General features: G+C 34.3%; 1 protein-coding gene across 6 annotated transcripts in view; it reads left to right on the top strand.

The window, feature by feature from the left end:
• Positions 1-15,970, top strand: part of LOC106880451 (myosin heavy chain, non-muscle) — a 135,185-nt gene that overhangs the window by 51,076 nt on the left and 68,139 nt on the right. For 2 of the 6 annotated variants that reach the window (XM_052978579.1, XM_052978578.1), the window contains exons 3-5: positions 970-997; positions 8,780-8,900; positions 15,150-15,197. In XM_052978579.1, the coding sequence (XP_052834539.1) occupies positions 970-997; positions 8,780-8,900; positions 15,150-15,197 (197 nt within the window). Of the gene's footprint in view, positions 1-969; positions 998-8,779; positions 8,901-14,994; positions 15,013-15,149; positions 15,198-15,970 lie in introns of all 6 variants that reach the window. The other 4 variants (XM_052978581.1, XM_052978580.1, XM_052978583.1 and 1 more) reach the window with 2 other exon arrangements.

Below are 15,970 nucleotides of genomic sequence, written 5' to 3'. Positions count from 1 at the left end.
TATATATATATATGGTTAGTAGTCAGTTGAATTAACTTCACTATTTCACAAGTTATATATGTTAATGTAAGATAGTGAATTGGCAGTGTAGAATAGTATGCTTTGTGGTATTTACTGATTCTCTGTGTACTGAGGTCAAATACTTCTGAGATCAACTTCAGTTTTCATCCTGTTGAGGTTAATAAACAAAAATTATCAGTCCAGAGTAGTCCAGTAGTAGTAGATTGACAGAATTGTTAGAGCACCAGACAGGATAATTTGTGCTATTTGTTCAAGCTGTTTGCATTCGGAGCTCAAATCCTGCTCTCACTGGAAAATGGGAACATTTCTATTAAGAATTGCAGCCAACAAATAGTATCAGCAGTTTGAAAAGTTGATGAAAACAGATTTCTTGATTCAGTTGGAATGATTTCCTTCCACTAAAATAATAATTTATATATTAATACTCTATTTTCTGATAATTATCTGGACTCTCCTTACCCAAACTTAGTATTTCAGAGAATTTGACTAATGATTTGAAACAGTTTTTGTCATTATTGTTTTTTTTCCTTTATTAAGAAATATTTGTTTTGTTTATATCTTAATTATCTAATATTATTCTCAGATTCATTAAATATTGGTAGTTCTTCAAAACAGTGTCTGTGGTTATTAAGAAAATTCCTTTTTAGACAGACTACATAAGCAATTTGTTAAACTTAGTCTTACCCTAACACTTATTATATTAAATGCTGATCAGAGAATTATTAACCTTAAAAAAATATTGATTTTTTAAGCATATTAATGACATTGTATATAAAAAGTTTCTTAGTATTTGAAATTAATCTCATGCTCAAAACTTATAATACTGTTTTTCTTTTTGCATTCATCATGATTTAAGCTCCTATTTTTTTCTCTACTTGCATAATGTATATAATTTTGAGTGTTTGTATAATGTATCAAAAAATTAAATGGAAATTTTCTTTTCCACAGATCGAGAAGATCAGTCCATTCTATGCACGTGAGTAAAGGTTTTTCTTGGTTACATATATTTTTGAACCATAAATTTTCTTGGACAGTTGAACTCAAAGATTGGTTAATTATTAATTTACTGTATTATTGAAGAAGAGTAACAAGGTGTTGGTATACTCGTATTTTGACAACTTGTAATCCTTTTTTTTTTGTTAGTGGTAACAATTATTCCCAGAACTGTGTCCCATATATTAGTAGTAGAGCACTACTTCACATTTTAGTTGAGTGGCAGGCAAATCACTTTGCCCGGTTAACTTGACCACCTGATCCATGGAGATGCAAGTCGTGTTCACTGTTTTGCTAGCATTCATATTAGGCTTCCAATATGAGGTGACCTCACAACACCTCAATACCCTCCACACTCCCCTACATAAAAAGAAAATCTGAAATTAAACCTACTGACATTCTCCTTTCTCTTTCCTAACATTCCTGCACTCCAACTCAGCCTTGACTGCACATCACTTTTTTCTGTCATGCAAACCACATGTCTCAAACACAAACTCTCAACCTCTATAGGCTGTTCTGCTGTCCTTGCTACTATCTTTACTCAAATTTCACTGTGAAATCTGTCTGTGCACATGTAAATTCCCCTCTCCCTGTCACCTACCTTTCTCACCTGGATGTTACCAACAAAGATTTCCAGTTACTGTTGTTCAGTCTTCCATACTCATGGCTCTAAATATATCTGCTTCTTCTATCTTCCTCTGAGCTCTTGACAACTTTTCAGTCATATCTCTTCTTTGCATCAAGAATACCTGTTTCATTTCATTCCTCACAGCATTTCTTGGGTCCCACATTTATCCTGTACTGATATTGCTCCTGCAGAGGCAAATTATTTTGCAATCTTCAACTCTGTATACCAAAATATCTATATGTATCCCTGACTGATACTGTTGTTTCAAACACCTTTGAGCTTTTTCACATCTCCAAACCCTACCTCAACCAACCATAGCTGTCTTTATATGTATTGGGTCATTCTACTATTGCCTTATCACTACAACTGACCTCTCACATCCACATACTACATGATACCTTTTCCCCAGTATCAGATTTTATGGCACTTCAAGCCAACTAACTGGTTGGATCTCCACTAATTCTGTGGTAACTCTGCCTGATAGCACGTGTTTTATCCCTAACCCATCAGAAACAGTTAGGTAGACTGCTGCTCCCTTCTTTGTAGGCATGTCCCTTCATATGTAAAACATGAAAAAAAAATTCAGCTTCAAATCTCCCTAGTGTATCACCCACAGCTGCACTGTAGCAGTTTAGACAAAATACATGGTGTGCAATGATTGAAGAAAATCAACCACTTTTATAAACGGGATGGCTCTCACTAGAACACTTTGTAGTTTATCTCTGAACCACAAAAAATGCCTCATTGCATTGCACAACTCTCAGGATCTCCCACCTTCCAAACTGCAGCCAATACTTTTTGTTTGTTCCTGACTAAAAGAGTCTTTTAACTTTGCAGAAGCCTCCTTTCCTCCACTTCTCAACTGTGATATTCCTGTGAAGAATACTCCCACAGAGAAAGGCTCCACTTTCATTGCTTGATTTTCATCCAGCTTCACACAGCATAAATAAATTTTCTCTGTTGAAGATTAAATAAATCTCGAAATATATCCCCTTCAACCTTACCAGCTCACCACTATACATACATGTGAAGTTCAAAAGTGCCTCCAGTTGCTCCAGACCAACAAAGCCACTGGTCCTGATAATGTCCTTCTCTTTATTATCATATGAGGCATCCCAGAGTTAGCCCCTATACTTGCCACACCCTTCAGTTTATCTCTCCCAAAGGATATAGCCCACTTTTTGGTAGCACGCTACTGTGTCCCCCAATCTCCCTGATCCTGCCAACTATCATCTTCTTATACTTCCAGTATCACAGAAGTAATGAAGATGGCCATTGACAAAGTTCTCTGACACCTTGACTCTTTCATATAGTTTTTGTGAAGATCTCCTGGAAACCTACTTTCCTATGTTACTCACCAGTGGCTCTCACCTTTGAGAAATTTAGTGAAAGAAGTGTTGTTTCTCTCCACATCAACAGTAAATCTTTCACAAACCTCTTGCCACATGAATCTCTTTAAGTTCCATCTGTCCCTCATTTCTTGTATTGGAGCTTTTTGTTGGATCACACTATCACAGCTCATACAGATGGAGCTCTCTTTGACTTACACTGTATCAACTCTGTTGTGACCCAAGATTCAGTTTCATTCCCCACACTTTTCCCCCTTCTCCACTAACAATCTAATTGTTGTCACTTCTTATCATGCTTACCCTTATGCAGATGATATTACCTTTCATTCCTCCCTAACCCAAGTGTCATCCACAAGGGTATCTCATACCAAACCTGCAGTAATTCCATCAATAGAAACCTTCAAAACATCCTCCAATGGGTCTTTTTCTTCAGACAAAAAAAAAAGTGCTGTGTTTATGAAGAAAAACACTATGACATCTCAAACTCCTTTAATATTAGCATTGTCAAACTAGATCCCTTGCAATTACTCCAAATGCAAGGCTTTACAATCACTGAAATTCTCTCCTAATGAATGTACATCCCAACATAGCAAAGACTGTATCTCAAAGACTAGCTTTTCTCTTCAGGAACAGAAAATACTTCAGTCTGCTTCAAATACTCTCGTATAATGCTCAGGTGAAGCAGGTAATGAACTACTACTCGCACATCTGGGCTGCTGCTGCTGCTGCTACGTTCACACACATTGTAGATTGCATCCAGACAAAGGCCATTTGATCAACTGCAATAAAATCACTCAGAAATACTTCTGGCCTGAGGCCATGCTGTCTTCTCTTGTCTACCTTTGCTATTGCTACGACAATGGTTTTCACTCCTTGGAATTAGCTGGTCTCATGCCAGCTCCACTTAGGCATCATATTTGTTTTTCTTTCTCTTGTTATCCATATTGTGTCCAACCTCCTCGGGCCTATACAGACCATTGCATCTAATCATTTCTTTTTTTGCAATCATTGACTTGCAACAGATTAAGTAGAACATAAACATCATCAATCTCACCAATTTTGGAGTGCCTATAAAGGCCATGACCACAACTCCTTCCCTGAGGTCAAACTACTACTACTAAAAAAATTCCTCTTGTGTAAAATACAGTTCAACCCCTTCAGTGTGCTATGCAGCAAGGCAAATACAGAACTCACACATTTGGAAAAAAAAAAAAAAAATTCCAAATAGAGTACTGAAATAATTTAACCATAATAATTTAATAGCTAGAAGTATGCTTTCCCTTGGCAAGTAACAATATGTTAAGTAATCATTCGTCAGAGAATTATTTCACAAAGATCAATTAAAGAAATTCTTGGAAAGCTTAGTTTAATATAATCATTATAACAAGCTCTTAAGAAAGCACTAAAACATTTATGCAGCTGTAAAACATTTTCAGCAAGAACTGGCAGAAATACTTAAATTTTCATAGCCATCAAACTGGTGCTACAATAAAGTTGTCATACAAATATATACAATAATGAAAAACTAAAATCATCATCATTTAATGTTCACTTTTCCATACTTGTATGGGTCAGATGGAATTGGTTGAAGTAGGCTTTCTATGGATGGATGCCCTTCCTGTTACCAACTCTCACTTGTTTCTAAGCAAGGTAATGTTTCCCTATAGCCTAACATATTTTCAACCTAAGACTGGAAATGAACAATATTGTTTGTATGATGGTGGAGCTCATTTACAATCATATCAAGACAAGGGTATACAGAAATATATACATATGTGTATGCACACACACAGAGATGATAGGCTTCTTTCAGTTTCCATCTACCAAATCCAATCACAAGGCTTTGGTCAGCCCAGTGCTAAAGACCACACATTGGGAAGCAAGCTTTTTAATGACACAGCCGTACCTGCACCTACAATATCTCTATAAAATATAATTGAAATAATGTTTATAGAAGCATGGAAGAAACAGCCATCGTTTATAAAGCACAAGTCTAAAGTATCATGGAGTACACATCCATCTTGGATAAAGAATATTTTATATACCATATTGAGCCGACAGAGCTCAACCTAAAAGGAAAGCACTCAAGATCACTGCAGTTGACTAATCAGGCAGAAGCTACCAAAGACTCATTGTCATCTGCCTACATTTTGGGAGACAGGTTGCTACAACTGTGGTACTCTATAAAATGCATACAAATTACAACTTGGAACTATGCTACCACTTCAGTAAGAATGACAATGTCATACAAAGATCAATACATTCACAGCTATGCTTACTTTCTCAATACTCAATCCTGAGAGCTAGATATAAGGTTGAATCTTTCTGCACTCAGATTTATAATTACTATTATTAAATTGTGGCAAGTTGGCAGAATTGTTAACATGCCATACAAAATGCTTAACAGCATCTCTTCCAACTCTTTATATGCTCAATTCAAATTCTACCAAGATAGCCTTTTCCTTGTTGATTAAACAAGTACCATTAGAGCACTGGTGTCAATGTAATCGACTTATTCCTCCCCTAAAAATTGCTGGCTTTGTGACAAAATTTGAAACCATTATTATTATATATGGAGGAACACACCAAGCTAAATATTATCAGTAACCCATTTAATTGTTTGAATAGGTTAAAGGTAAAGCACATATCATGTCAAGTGTAATCAGTAGAAAATTGACTGGGTGTGAGGCAGGGGATTGTGCAGCAGATTGTGAGGTGAGTTTCTTTCATGAGGGAAGGGGGCCACTGATTTGATGACTCAGTATTTAAGCAATAGATGTGGTTAGGTTAAGGTTATTTGGAGAATTGGTAAGCTGCCCAGAGTTATGTCTAGTGAGATATGTCTAGAGAGAAAACTAGTGACAACAGTTCAAAATGGTAGATGATTTGTCTGTGCTAGTGGTTAAGGTGAGTAAGTCATTGGGAAAATTATTTTTGTCTAAGCACAGAAACCAGCATAGGTAGGTTAGGGATAGTAGGGAATTTTGTATCAGTATTGAAAATTTTCTGTGGTTTGCATATTAGATGGTGAGTAGAATTGAGATTGTTGTACAAATGTAATAAAATTTAACAGACTGATTGTTTTTTTTTATTTCCAAGAATGTCATTGCTTTTAAAGAATAATTTGGTAAAAGAGAGGAAAATGGAACAAAGTCTTATGAGTTACTGTTAAAAACAGCAGATCTGTGGGAGTAACTTTTTATTTTCAATTTTGCTTCATATTGCTTATTTTAGAAATATTAATTATATAGCATGTTTCTTTGAATTAAAAAGAAAACTGACTTCCCAGAGTTAATTGGTTGACAAATTTTGGACTTGGTCAAATTCTTATAGATTTATAGTAGGAAAAGGAAGAAAGAAAATTAATGAAGTGGTTTTGCTTGAGTCTACATTAGCTCTACTCATGGGAATGTAACTATGAGTGAAATTTAATTGCTGTCTATCTCGAATTTCAAACCTTCCTAAGTAGTTGCTTATTTTTATATATTATATTTATTTTTGCTTCCTGAAGTACATGTGTGGATGCATGTTTTCAAACTTCTCAGGAAGTTTGTATACATATAGCTTTTCATCTCTCTTGGCTTCCTCTTCATAAACTATTTTCCAACATTATATATTTACTGAAGTCTCATTTCCTTTCTATGCCTAAACATACTTTAGTTCTCTTTTGTAATCTTTGGATCACAAACCAAATTGAAACAAATTTGGTTTAGCCAAATTTTATTTTCATAATGCAATCACTTTTACATTCAGAAATAAAAGTTAAATAATTTGCTTTGATTTTTAAAGAAAAAAAAAAAAAAACCCCCAAGAATATTTGTTAACTAGCAGGACTTGTGACAATTTCATGGAATTAATGGTAAATTTATTGCGTTATTTCTGAAAACTTTATACCACTTTCTTATATTGAGCAAAGTCTCCTTCATAGAGGTTTCTTCTTCATACTCCTCACTCTAACAAGTTCTTAAACAAACCAGTCATAAAGTGGTTCCTGTACCATATTCAACTATGTACCTTTTTCCACCACAGACTACCTGGTTTCAACCTCTCCAATTGCCTTTCTGACCTCTGTCAACATCTTTGCCACTGGATGTGCAACCTGGTGAAGTTCAAACTCCTGGCCCCATTTACCAGCTTGTGCCAACACATATTGAACCACTTTCATTGTCCTAAATTAACTCTGCTCCACCACCTTCAAAGTCAACATGAGTTTGTCTTCTAGCGTGCCAACAAAAAGTGGTGCTGTGATAGTGTAGTGATCTGATTTCTGCCTTGTTGAAATTCTCCCAAGTTCCCTATTCTTTTGTCAATTGCCTTCTGAATAGACCCATTCCTTGGCAACTAACAAATCTTGTCACTAGCCCCTCCTCTTTCTCTTCATTATCACAGCATAAAACTCATTTCTATCTGAAAATGCTCCTCCAAATTTCTCTCCAAATTCTTGGACAAACCATTCTCACTTTCAGCTGCAGTCCTTCCATCTTGCATCCTTATCATCAATCACATCCTCCACTCTTCAACTTCTTATCTTGCCTCTTCCCAGCTCCTCTCCATTAAGAACAGTAAGTCCCTCTGTACTCTCATCCCTCATGATGGTAGTCTCTTGACTCTAAAATGCTCTTTTGACTGTCATATTCAACACTAACAATCTTCTGCTTACTGAAACCTCACCTTTTACTTAACTACTTCTCCCTTTCTGGAGACTTCTGTTAGAATATAATGCAGAGGCAATGAGAACTGGGATGGATTCAACTGTGCCAACCTCTGCTTGTTGGACATATTGCAGCCTAGAACTATACAGTTGTTACAGCAATGACTGTATGGGTATCACCTCCCTTACTTGTAAACAACTTAACTTTTTTATTACTTTCATCAACTTACCATCCTGCCCTAGATTTCACAGTTACCATCTTGATAACACACACACACACTGCTTTGAATTTGCCTTCTCTTGCACCTGCTTCAAATGTGCTTTGTCTTGTATCTGCTTCGCATTTGTCATCCCTTGTACCTGTCCCACAATTACCTTCTTGTGTATCTGTCCCACAATTACCTTCTTGTGTACCTGCCCCTTGTTTTGTACCAGCCTTTAGTTTTTGCTGTCTTTTCCTTCTCTCATACCACTACTATATTTACTTCCATTTTCTTCACAAGTCTGGTTGTCCATTTTTTTTATTTGTTTAATTCATCTTTGATGTCATGTCTTTCCTTTTACTAGTTTTTATGTCTGCATTACAAAAAAATATTTCTATCATTTCATTGTAGATCTGCCTCATTGTCTCACTTTCTAGTTTCTCATATCTCTTTTCTTCGATTAATTTATATCTCTTGGGTCTGGGAAATGAAATTCCTTTGCATCAACTGGAAAATACTGTGGTGTTTTTCACGGACATAGTTGTTTATTACAGTTTCTTTAGCTACTGAAATCTAAATAATCATTCTCATTTCTTGTATGGCTTAGAGCAGGTATCCAATTGGAGCAGATCTGAAGCTGCAGAATCCTCCAACCCATGTTAAATTGTGAATTGTTTTAAAATATCTTAGAATTAAAACATTAATAGAAAAAGTAATTGTGTATCAAACAGGAAATCTATAAAGTGATAATAATGAAATATAATCAAACTATTGAATACCCAGTATAATTTCCACCTGCCAATATCGAATCATTTTTAGAATTGCAATTTCATTCTTATGAACTGTTAAAGAGAAAATGTTGATCTTTAAAAATTTTAGCTGAGCTAATATATCTTAGGCTAAATAAACCATTTACATTTTTCTTCTATTGCAGAGGAGAATCTGGAGCTGGTAAAACAGAAAATACAAAAAAGGTCATTCAGTATTTGGCCTACGTAGCAGCATCATCTCGAGCTGCTAACAATCGATCATCGATGTCCAGTTTCCATAGTTCGGTATGTTTGGTGAGCAGTTGCAACTAAACTGGCCCTTTTTTTCTATTCTTTCTTTGATTGCTTTTTGTATTTTTTTTATTTTTTTTATTTTCATATTTGGTTAATCCTTTTGTATTTTATGGCCTCGAAATGTTGATTTCACCAAAATCTTTTATTTAGATATAAAGAATTTTATGAAAATGAAGCTAAAGAAAACTAAAACTAAGGTTATAGGTTAAATTTTTTTTTTTTTTTTTTTTTTTTTCTCCAAATTTGAAAATAGAAGCTATAAAACTACTTGCTAATTATGATCTCTTAAAAGGCAGCATCTTATTGAATAGTGAAAGATTGTTTTTTGTAAAGAAGTCAAACTTGTTAATACTATTGAGTTTAAATTTTGCTACTGAAACAGTACTTAATTTTACTGAATACGCATTGTGTCTGTGTGTGCACATAAGTGGTATTCTCAAAAATAATAATCCTCTCTATTATAGATAGGCACAGGGCCTGAATTTTTTGGGGGAGGGAGCTAGTTGATTACATTGACCCTGGTGTTCAACTGGTACTTATTTCATTGACCCCGAAAGAATAAAAGGCTAAGTTGACCTCGGCATGGAAGGATGGATGAAAAGGCCTGAAGTTGTTGGGGGGGGGGGATAATTACATTGACCCCAGTGCATAATGGGGACTTATTTCATTGACCCTGAAAGGATGAAAGGCAAAGCTGAGCTTGGCGGAATTTGAACTCGGAATGTAAGAACAGATGAAATGCCACTAAGCATTTGCCGCCTTTCTCAAAAGTAATAATGAAAAAACAGTTCATGTGATTTAGTAGTTATCATTAGGGTTTCTTTTTTTTTGACTGCTTACTTTTCTAAGCTATAATGTTACTGAACTCTTTTAAAATATCAATATTTATCTTAAAAATGTGCAATATAGATTTATTTTTTAATATTTTTTTTATTGGTGACATACAACTTTGAGAGCTGCTATAAAATACAATTGTCAATTTTTTTATTTTTTTTTAAGATTTGTTTTTGCTGTGTTTTAATGTTTTGTTTGTTGTGTCGTAACGTTTTTCATAAGCATGCAATGTTTAATAGGTAACTTGAGTTACTGCTTCTTGTAACTTGTGTTGTTTTGTCAAATCTACAGCCCTAAACTACTACTAGCTGGTCACCTTTTTTGGTGCACTGCACTTACACATTTTCCCGTAGTTTATATATAAAACCTTTAATTAGTTTGACTGGCATAACTACATATTATACACTTATACACTTACAAACATAACTAATCTAGTTGAAACGTACTAAAACTGGTTGTATTGTATTTTTTGTAGTGTTGATATTTAAATATTGCAATTTATATATGATTTTTGTATTCTTCAGCAGAAAAAATATTTAAAAGAAATCTGAGAAGATGAATATCATCACTTTACAACCTTGTTTTCCATGCTGTTATATGTTCAACAAGCTATTGTTAACTTATAGTTATGTTAGTATTAACATATTTAATGTAGGAATTATTAAAACATTAATGTACTGAGAGAAAAAAAATCATTAGTCAAAAACTAATATTCCTGATTTTTAAAGTAAAATTTTTCAGCAAGGTCGGAAGACAACTTTGAACATGCTTACCCTTGTTATTGCCTCATTGATGAAGTTATATATATATATATATATATATATATATATATACTTCACTATATTTGCAGAAGCATTTTCTAAGTAAATGTATGAGATTATACATTAGCTGGTGTAGAAAAGGTGCATAGTTTAAAGAATAAATAACTTGGAGCCTCCATCCATATGAAAATTAATTGTTAAGTTAGTGTTCGTATTAAAAAGCTAACTAGAAATAATCATGCTATGAGGAATTAAAAAAAATATTCATCAATGGTTAATGGTTCTCAACTTGATTGAGTAGCCTATCTTATTTCATCGAAATAATTCGATGAAGACTAAATTCTAATGTAATAAGCTGTATATCATATGTTGGACACTAAGACTATATGTGATATTCCACTGCTTCAGTGGACATGAGTAGGCAACATTGTATTATTGATCAATGTTATTCTTTTCTTGAGACTGCCACTACTATTTGACTGCCTCTGTTTAAGAGTTAATATAGTTGCTTGTATTGCACAAGCAGCAATACAGTATATTGGCTTACAGCGTGTACCATTTTGGCCAACTCATATTCCAGATTTTCTTGGAATATAGATTTCATATGCTATCATAACCAAGTTCAATACATGCAGTTTAAGGTCATGTGGTCCTGTTTTATTTGCAGTAACATCTAAGTCCATAATGTGGTTTCATTCAAATCATCTTGTTAAAATATTATGATCTACCTTAGTTGAATAAAAAGTAAAATCTATATTTCAATATTTTGGAAATTATTAGATTTTTTTGTTATCACTTATTCAATTTCATTTTTTGTATTTTTACAGTTTGATGAGGAATATTCTGGCTAAAATGCTACTATAATCCTGTTAAATATCTGAATATCTTTTCAATGTCATTAAATAAGGTCTGGAAATGTAAAGGAGTAGTGGCAAAGTACAATTTAGTTTTAAGAATTATTACTCATGATGTCTGTTTAGTATAACAAATATATCCTATTTGTGTATTACACAAACTTTTCCCCAGACACTTAAACCTAAAAATTAGGATTGTGCATTAGATACAAGAGCCGTTGATTATTTTTTCCAGTCTTAAGTGCATGGCCATAATTGAGGTGACATGTCCAGGCTAACTGATGTTTAAATACTATAATGAGATTAAATTTCACTATGACAGTGATAATACATTAAATGTTCATTATATTAAATAAATATGTCTTCATCAGATGCAAGATTCAGAAGTAAAATTTAAAACTGAAATGGAAGCAGAAAAAATATGATGTATGCTCAGTTTTTGTTTTATATACAGCTGCATACCTTATTTTGTGTGTATATCCTATTATAAGTACATATATTTCTTAAAATTCTGTTTCAATAATCTACCCCTCCCCCTCCAGTGAGGAGGATTGGCCTGCATGAGCCCTTACCAGTGTCTTGTAAAAAGCACTTGTTCTAGTACCATGTAAAAATGCTCGTGCAGTGCCACATTAAAAGCATCCAGCACTCGTAAAGTGGTTAGCATTAGGAAGGGCATCCAGCTATAGAAACCAAGCCAAATCAAACTGGAACCTGGTGCAGCTCTCCAGCTTGCTAGGTCCAATCAAACTGTCCAACCAATGCCAGCATGGAAAGTGGACATTAAAGGATGATGATGATTCTATAATAGAAAACACAAAGGTGTTCCAACCATGAGCACCCAGTTAATATATTGTTTAATATATAAACTATATGATATATTGTTTAAATCAGCTCAAGAAGCAAACACAGGATCTATGGAATTTCTGCTGTCAAACTTCAGTATCGAAGGATATGAAACAACAGTTCTCAAACTAACAAATAACTCCATTCTAAAGAAAAAATAAAATATAAATAAAATTTTTGCCCCCTCTCTCTTTATTAATTAGCAAGCAAAAGTCTATGTACCCATATAATTCTACTTTCTTTGCCAAGGTGTTGGACAAATTAAAAACTTTATTAAACAGTAATTTGTCCACTCGCTTTTCAAGCCTAATCCACTCTTTGCAAGAAACACTGATAAAGGATATAACCTAGAATGCTGACATTTACTCTTTTACTTGTTTCAGTCATTTGACTGTGGCCATGCTGAAGCACTGCCTTTAGTCGAGCAAATCGACCCCAGGACTTATTCTTTGTAAGCCTAGTACTTATTCTATCGGTCTCTTTTGCTGAACCGCTAAATTACGGGGATGTAAACACACCACCATCGGTTGTCAAGCGATGTTGGGGGGGACAAACAGAGACACAAACATATACACACACACACACACACACATGTGTGTGTGTCTATATATATATATACATATATATATATATATACGACAGGCTTCTTTCAGCTTCCGTCTACCAAATCCACTCACAAGGCTTTGGTTGGCCTGAGGCTATAGTAGAAGACACTTTCCCAAGGTGCCATGCAGTGGGAATGAACCCGGAACCATGTGGTTGGTAAGCAAGCTATTTACCACACAGCTACTCCTGCGCCTATTTAAATATTTTCATTATGAATGCAAATACTTATACATATACATACTATGTGCTTATTTTCTTTCATCTTCAGCACATTGAATACTGCTGTATGAGAAACAAGAATTAACTTCTTTCAGTAAATGCACACATTTTGATAATGACAGTATTTATGTAAAATGTTTATGATTATTTAATTTAATCTTCCCAGGCTGGTGCCAGTACCCCCTGACTGGCCACCCATGCCGGTGGCATGTAAAAAGCACTATACGAACGTGATCGATGTCAGGCCCACCTGACTGACTCCTGTGCTAGTGGCACATAAAAAGCACCCACTACACTCTCGAAGTGGGTGACATTAGGAAGGGCATCCAGCTATAGAAACATAGCCGCCTGGTGCAGCCGCTGGCTCTCCAGACCTCAGTCACACCGTCCAGCCCATGCCAACATGGAAAGTGGACGTTAAATGATGATGATGAATAGTATTTTTGATAATGGAAGTATTTTACTTTTAGTAAAGTATTTAAAAAGCAAAAGTATTTCAATTAAACTCCTGTTCAGAATAATGAAAATATTTACATTAATTAATAATGAAAGAATTACATTCTGGTGTTTCATGCTGAAGGTTGACAGTAGTAATTCTATGGGACCTGTGCTAGTAGGGCATCAGACACCTCTTGTGGCCTGCACTGCTAAGGATTTGAAAATATTTTCAATGTATTTTATACTGCAATTATAATACATTTGACTAAACTCATTTTATTCATACATCAAAATATTGAAAAGTTAGTGCTTATTATACATAAATATATATGATATAAAAAATAAATATGGAACTTAAACTTGAAAATGTTGATTAATTGCAATTTTGTATGTTAATCTTGCTTGACGAACCGTTGTATGTATGAGTGTTTATATATATATATATATATATATATATATAGATATATATATATATATTTAATTAGTGTATGAAACATTCTTATGTTAGCATCTAATACAAAAGAGTATGATAATCTTGTCAGCTCGATTCTAGGTTTCAGCTATTTTGATATTTCTAGCTTAAATTTTCTGATCAACTTAAAATCAAACCAATTCTCCTTTTGTTAAACATTAAAAAAAAAAATATCTAGTGGTCAACTACAAATTGTAGTTGTGTAATTCAATGAAAACAGTGAATCCAGGCATCATTTTAGAATCAGCATGAACATCTGGTTCAGTTTCCAGTCTGATTATTTAGATCTGCAGTTTCTAATAGATCACCTATATTTTTAAGTCCCACTGTCAACTTGGGATCCATTAAATATCTATTTTACTTGCCTACACCTAGTAAAACATTTATTTTTCTTGCCAATACTTATAATGCGGTACTCTGTGCAAGTATCATTTACCATAGCCTTTGGTTAACCTAAGACTCTGAGTGATGAAATTGAGTGAATGAAAGCTGCAGAGTCCTGATGGATAGACTGAGCCTGTGGATCAGGGTCCCATTCATATCTTACTGATTATGCCTGATTACATTGAAGGTACAAGTAACTGTGGAATACTCAGCCAGATTTTAATTCAGTGAGATTTTAGATGCAAGACAAAGTTTAAAATTAAAATTCAGTTTAATCAGTTGTTAGCAATATGTATGTTAAAATAATTTAAATCTTTGAGTAGTATCTAAAATCCATTCAGATGAATGATCTTAAATGCTATTATTTTAAAGAACTTGGCATTAAATTCTACATCACTCAGTAGTTCTGATTACGTTTGATCTAGTTGTATGCAGAGAACATTCTCACCCGTTTCACACCAGCTGATTGATTACTGCACATCAGTCGTAGTGCATAGTATTGCTCCAGTATGCACTGTCTGTATATCACTCCAATAAACTGTTCACATGCACAGTACAACTGGATGTATCATTCACAATGAATTCCATGTGCTAACAGCCAGTTAGCGTCAGTTGTATGCATGATTGTTTGCATGTTTAACTCAATTCCTCTCTTTATTGTCATCTTATAGAGCAAGGAGCTGAATCTTGTAAGTATACTTTGGTTTTTATTGTAGTTCTCACAGCTAATATTTTTATTTTGTGGCACATGTGTGGAAGGCAACACGCTTACACTGCAGCTTGCATGTTATCTAACTTTTGGCATGTAATCTGTTTATTAACTTAGGGTGTGGTCAGCGAGGAGTCAGTTACCAGCATGATATACATGAAAAAGGTTGGCTCATTTTTTTCATTTTGACATTATTACAAATTTTCAGTTATTGTAATTTTTTGTATTTTTATTGTTCATTATTAATCCGGCTTTTTTTGAATACGCTTTCACTGGAGCTTTATATGTTTTGCTGGATATATCTAATATATTTGTTGTATATTTAAAAGCTATTTTACATTTATTTGGAAGCTTTCACCTCTTAAATTCATTTTTTATACTTTAGTTTATTTTCTGAGATTTATATGTTGAACAAGTATTTGAGATTTTGCTTGAGTTCGCTCTATGTGGAAACATTAGAAGCTTTTCCAAAATGTTCTTCGTTCTTATTTTTATTTAATTTAATAGATGTAATATATTTAATAGATGTAATATAATAGATTGCTTAATAAAGAGAATGAATGGGAGAAAGAGAGCCTGCCTTATGTCGACCCAATAGAGGGACCAGCTATCCGAGTTGATAGTACCAGGGTAGATAAAGCAATTAAGAGTATGAAGACCGGGAAAGCCCCCGGCCCATCAGGAATCACTGCAGAGATGCTCAAAATATCTGGCAGTGTTGGCTATAGCCTAGTCACCCGTATTACGAACCAGGTGATACACGAAGGAGTCATACCCTATGACTGGTGTAGCAGCATCATAGTCAACTGCTACAAAGGTAAAGGGGACGCTTTAGATACAAATAATTACAGAGGCATCAAGCTGTTAGATCAGGTTATGAAAGTTACAGAGAGGGTCATAGCCCAACTAATTAGGGAGCGAATCAATTTAGATGAGAT

Source organism: Octopus bimaculoides, chromosome 2 (assembly GCF_001194135.2).
Source record: "Octopus bimaculoides isolate UCB-OBI-ISO-001 chromosome 2, ASM119413v2, whole genome shotgun sequence".
NCBI lineage: Eukaryota > Metazoa > Mollusca > Cephalopoda > Octopoda > Octopodidae > Octopus > Octopus bimaculoides.
The sequence above is the reverse complement of the archived record's forward strand: the minus strand, read 5'-3'. Positions and strand labels throughout refer to the sequence as shown.